The following is a 6,194-nucleotide window of genomic DNA, read 5'->3' on the forward strand; positions in this document are numbered from 1 at the left end:
CCTGGCAAGGACTGTAAAAACTTTGCCTGATGGTGCCTCTCAGCAGCTACAGGACTGTTTTGATAGGACCAACTGGGATGTTTTACACTGCTGGCAGAGGAGCTCAACCTCCATTTTTCCTGCTTTGAGAGGCAGCAACCAGACACAGACAAACTGCACCCTGCAGCCCACAGCGGCCCCACCCTCACAGTAGGGGAGCATGAGGTGAGGTGCACACTGTGGGCCATAAACCCGAGGAGGGCTGCTGGACCGGACAGCGTCCCCGGACATGTGCTGAAGGACTGCGCGGACGAGCTGGCTGGAGTCTTCAACCGGGATCTTCATCTAGCCTCTGGCCCAGTCCACTGGCCCACCCTGCCTGAAGTCCTCCATCCTAGTTCCCCTGCCTAAGAAACCCAACATAACCAGCCTCAATGACTACTGGCCAATTGCATTCACTCCAGTGGTGATGAAGTGTTTTGAGAAACTGGTACGGGGAAACATTGTCATTCCTCCCACCAACATCTGACCCACACCAGTTTGCACACAGGGCAAATAGATCCACCGAGGGCGCCGCAGCCACAGCCCTCCATGCTGCGCTGTCCCACTTGGAGCATTAGGAGAGCTACGCTCTTTATGAATTACAGCTCTGCATTCAACACCATCCTCCCCCACAAACTGGTGGACAAGCTGGTGGACCTGGGAATTCCATAGTGCACCTGCATAAGGATTAAGAGCTTCCTGTCTTGATGCAGCCAGAGGGTGAGAGTGGGCCCAAACACATCTATGGCTCTCAGCCTCAGCACTGGTTACCCACAAGGCTGTGTGCTGAGCCCCCTGCTCTACACCCTGTACACCCACGACTGTACCCCCACCCACCACGGCAGCATCATTGTAAAATTTACTGATGACACCACGGTGGTGGGGCTCAGACTGCCTACAGGGATGAGGTGGAGAGGCTGACAGTGTGGTGCAGAGAGAACAATCTGCTCCTTAATACCTCAAAGACTAAGGAGGTCATCATTGACTTCAGGAGGAAGGGAACCGACATCTTGCCACTATATACTGTATCAGCGGGAACCCTGTGGAGAGGGTGTTCCGCTTTCTGGGAGTCCATATTGAGGAGGATCTGACTTGTGGTGTGAATACTTCTAAACTCCTTAAAAAGGCCCAGCAGAGACTGTACTTCCTACGAGTGCTCAGGAAGAACAACATCTCCCAGAGACTGCTGGTGTCCTTCTATCGGTGCTCCATTGAGAGCATCCTTACATACTGTATATGTGTATGGTACAACAGCAGCACAGTGGCTCAGAGGAAAACGCTCCAGTGGGTCATTAATACGGCCCAGGAAATCATTGGCTGCCCTGTCTTCACTGCTGCCTCAAAAAACCCAGAACACCCAGGACGCTCACTCTTTGAATTGCTGCAGTCAATCAAGACAAGGACCACTGGATTCAAGAATAGCTTTTACTCAACAGCAGTTACCACATTCAGTACTGCTAAAATATAATATACCTGCATAAGGAGGGGGGGGAGAGGTATGTAGTTTATTTTGTTTTTCTAGCAGTTAACCTTTTTATATGGTCTTATTTCATATATGTTTTTTTTTCCTATTGCTGTACTGACTGGAGGTCACTCTAAAATTTCATTGTACGTGTTACAATGACAGTAAAGGATTGTCTTATCGTATCTATCTCATCTTATGTTCTAACCAGAGGTGTCAAAAGTATTCACATTCATTACTCAAGTAGAAGTATAAATACTAGCGTTTAAAAAGACTTTTGTACAAGTTGAAGTATCAACTCAAGCTTTTTACTCAAGTAAAAGTATAAAAGTACTGGTTTTAAAACTACTTAAAGTATAAAAGTAGAAGTAATGTAAGGAAAATGCCAAAAGCTTACGTCATACGGACCATATTGTGCCATACCCCACCTCCTCAAAAAAATATTTTTCTAAAGGCCGTAATGACAAATGTTATATTAAAATGTTAATATTGAAAAATGTAAGATGCACTAGGCTACCATTTCAGTCACATATATGCCCATTGAAAATAAATGCATTTTAGTACAATGCAAATACATTAAAGATAAAGAATATATGTGTACTCCTGAGCATTAACATGTGTTTCATGGAGCAGAAGATATGATGACTAGTTAGTTACGTATAAGTATTCTAATGGTGCAAAAGTCAAAAATCAGAGTCACGTCATCAATAACCTATACATTAATGTAAATGTACATCCAAGCTTAGCTGTAGGAATCTGTGAGGGCAATGGATGAGAAAATTGGTGTACCAGGGCAGGATTAGTAACAATTACCCTTGTATGGTTGTCAATACACAATAAACATGTGCTGTCAAAATGAATGATTAATCCAAGTGATTTATTAAAAAATAAATAACTCAATCCTAATACCTTCCTGATAGTATGTACTATGCTCAAATCTATCTAACAAACATTTTGTACTCAGGATCTACATCAGTTAAGTGCAGAACATGCAACAAAGAATTACCAATAACCTTTGTTAAGCCGCAAAAGCAGCTGATTCTCAAAGTTCTTTGAGCCAATGCTTGCCCTTCTTGGCCTGAAGATGAGACCTGCAACACTAAACAGTCTTTCACAGGCTGCTGAGGCAGGGAGTGCCGTATTAAGCTTAAGTGATAGCTGGAACACAGCTGGGAAGGACTTCAGTACCTCTACTGTGTCTCCTGGGCACCCCAGGTACGTATCCAACTGCTGGGCCGTTTCAAGAGGGCCGGTCTTCTTCAAGGAGGAGAAGAAGTCCTCTTCCTCAGATGATTGGGAGCCTTCAGTGATGTGATACTCGGCCCGACAGTCCAAGTGGCCTCTGATATAGTCAAGGCCTGTGGAATAAAAAACAAAAATCAGGACAATTTAGACCATATGGCAGTATTGTAATTGTGTGATAGCGTGTGTGTGTGTGTCATTAAATGTGATTTCAACCTAATCAGAGGTGTCAAAAGTATTCACATTCATTACTCAAGTAGAAGTATAAATACTAGCGTTTAAAAAGACTTTTGTACAAGTTGAAGTATCAACTCAAGCTTTTTACTCACTTAAAAGTACAAAAGTACTGGTTTTAAAACTACTTAAAGTATAAAAGTAGAAGTAATGTAAGGAAAATGGCAAAAGCTTACGTCATACGGACCATATTGTGCCATACCCCACCTCCTCAAAAAAATTTTTTTCTAAAGGCCGTAATGACAAATGTTATATTAAAATGTTAATATTGAAAAATGTAAGATGCACTAGGCTACCATTTCAGTCACATATATGCCCATTGAAAATAAATGCATTTTAGTACAATGCAAATACATTAAAGATAAAGAATATATGTGTACTCCTGAGCATTAACATGTGTTTCATGGAGCAGAAGATATGATGACTAGTTAGTTACGTATAAGTATTCTAATGGTGCAAAAGTCAAAAATCAGAGTCACGTCATCAATAACCTATACATTAATGTAAATGTACATCCAAGCTTAGCTGTAGGAATCTGTGAGGGCAATGGATGAGAAAATTGGTGTACCAGGGCAGGATTAGTAACAATTACCCTTGTATGGTTGTCAATACACAATAAACATGTGCTGTCAAAATGAATGATTAATCCAAGTGATTTATTAAAAAATAAATAACTCAATCCTAATACCTTCCTGATAGTATGTACTATGCTCAAATCTATCTAACAAACATTTTGTACTCAGGATCTACATCAGTTAAGTGCAGAACATGCAACAAAGAATTACCAATAACCTTTGTTAAGCCGCAAAAGCAGCTGATTCTCAAAGTTCTTTGAGCCAATGCTTGCCCTTCTTGGCCTGAAGATGAGACCTGCAACACTAAACAGTCTTTCACAGGCTGCTGAGGCAGGGAGTGCCGTATTAAGCTTAAGTGATAGCTGGAACACAGCTGGGAAGGACTTCAGTACCTCTACTGTGTCTCCTGGGCACCCCAGGTACGTATCCAACTGCTGGGTCGTTTCAAGAGGGCCGGTCTTCTTCAAGGAGTCTTCCTCAGATGATTGGGAGCCTTCAGTGATGTGATACTCGGACCGACACTCCAAGTGGCCTCTGATATAGTCAAGGCCTGTGGAATAAAAAACAAAAATCAGGACAATTTAGACCATATGGCAGTATTGTAATTGTGTGATAGCGTGTGTGTGTGTGTCATTAAATGTGATTTCAACCTCATTTCACTGTCTCCATAGAAATTAGGGGAAGTTTAGAAATTATACACTTACCAACTTTGAGGATATTTTCATCACTTGTCCAGCAGGTCCTAAATTTAGGAACTAGAATGGCTGCAGCTATCAGCTCTGGATCTGCAAGCATCTCGCCAAAGCGTTTTTCAAGGCCTGAAAGAAGTGCAGCAATCAAAGGTTCACAGAACCTGGAGGCGCTGTGAAGGTGCTGGAGCTTGGTCTTTAGTAGAGTTATGGTGGGGACCAACCATCCCATCTGCACACTGGTTTCTCCCTGAAGAACATCCAGTGCCCTTGCAACTGGGCTCATTGTCTTCACATATTCTGCAAGGAATCCAAGTTCCACTGGAGTAAACCTGTATAAAGAAGAAAACATGGAACATTTAGCCTTCTTGATGTAGCACCTTTAACTGGAGGAACTGATAAGTAAAAAGGAAAAATATTGTCATCTGAGACTAAGAAATTTAGAACTGTAATTGTGTTTCTACAAATCACATATATAGTAAATATGGGAACTGTATATTGGCATAGTGCATAGATGTGTTCTACATTATTCAAAGTATAAAACTATGACTTAATCTATTGTTAATAATCACTTCATTAACAGAAAGGCAGAAAAACAAGCACTTACTTAGGTGTATCTAGTTCACTGCAGACAGCTGCAAGGGCTCCTTCACCTTGTTCTCTTGTTATTCTCACTATTCTTTCTACGGCTGAGAAGAATGAATTCCACCTTGTAGCAACAGGCCTTATGAGTTGGAGTTTACAGTGCTCTTCAATTACTTCAGATGCAGTGATTGATCTTGAACTTTTGGTCCAAAGGCTAGAGCATTTGGCAAATGTGGACCTTGACACACGCTTGTACAATGGGTTGACCTCTGCTTTTGAAGCATCAACTGTGGACACCAAATTGAGGAGGTGGCATGCGCAGCGATGGTGTTTGGGTAGCTGGTATTCCAAGTAGTCATCTTTGTCCAACAGGGCTCCGGCATCAACAAATTCAACACCCTCAACGCTTTCCTCTTCTTCATCGTAATCATCATTTTGGCCACCATCATCCTCTTCTCCATCACCCTCTCCAACAGATGCAGGATTGTCGTTCTTCTCGTCCATCTGCCCATAAACTCTGAAGGCTTTCAGGAAGTTAGATCCGTTGTCAGTTGTAGTGCGAACGATCTTCTCTCTGACATTGAATTCTGTGTGAATATCATTTAGGGCACCAGCCAGGGCAGAAAAGGTATGGGACCCTTTAAGTTGCTTGCATGCCAGGGCAGCACAGGATCTCTGCATGGTCTGGGGGTTAAACCAGTGTGCAGTGACACCAATGAAACTGCGACGGTGTGCCGTCCAGCAGTCTGTTGTTGTTGCTATGAACTCTATTTCACTAAGGGCAGCTTTCAGTTTTGTTTTCATTTCAACAGAGGCCTTTGTGACTTTGTTTACAAGAGTATTGCGTGTCATGACATTTGTATTTGGCTGAAGATGTTGCAGTAGATCAATGAAGCCCTGCTGCTGAACAATGGGTGGTGGGTGCAAGCCTTGGACAACGAATTCGAGGACTACTTTATCCACACTTGCCTGGGACACTCTTCGAGTCTCCCACAGCTTGGTTTGTTTGGAGGGTGGGGCCAAAGAACCTTCAGCAGATGACCTCCTTTTGAGGGCTGCTGAAGTAAGTTGCGCGTACCTCTCTAAACGAGTGGAGTGTTTCTTCTGTCGAGAAAATGAATGCACAGGCACAGATTGAGATCCATATTATTTCTCTAAATCACAAACTCAGACTTTCTAGGACTTCCTCTGTATTAAATGTCATGCGTGTAGCAGTATTACTAGTCTATTATATAGACTCTATATAATTATGTTGTTTTAGGACCGCAAGCAGCTGCTAGCATGACTGAAAAGTAGCATTAAATTCATTTAAACAGTATTTGGCTCATAGTAGCAGTTGGGTCTATTACCTCTACGATAGGGCCTACCGCACACAGGCGCGCGTGC

The 6,194-nt window shown here is 42.6% G+C and overlaps 1 protein-coding gene across 1 annotated transcript; it reads right to left on the bottom strand.

The window, feature by feature from the left end:
* Positions 1-1,699: 1,699 nt before the first annotated feature.
* LOC109972788 (uncharacterized) lies at positions 1,700-6,188 on the bottom strand. Its single transcript, XM_020621922.1, has 3 exons — positions 4,831-6,188; positions 4,239-4,555; positions 1,700-2,841 (listed from the first exon to the last, which is right to left on the bottom strand). Exons 1-3 carry the CDS (start codon positions 5,658-5,660, stop codon positions 2,486-2,488), a joined length of 1,503 nt encoding a protein of 500 aa, XP_020477578.1. The 5' UTR covers positions 5,661-6,188; the 3' UTR covers positions 1,700-2,485.
* Positions 6,189-6,194: the final 6 nt, after the last annotated feature.

Source organism: Monopterus albus, unplaced genomic scaffold (genome assembly GCF_001952655.1).
Source record: "Monopterus albus unplaced genomic scaffold, M_albus_1.0 scaffold270.1, whole genome shotgun sequence".
NCBI classification, from domain to species: Eukaryota; Metazoa; Chordata; class Actinopteri; order Synbranchiformes; family Synbranchidae; genus Monopterus; species Monopterus albus.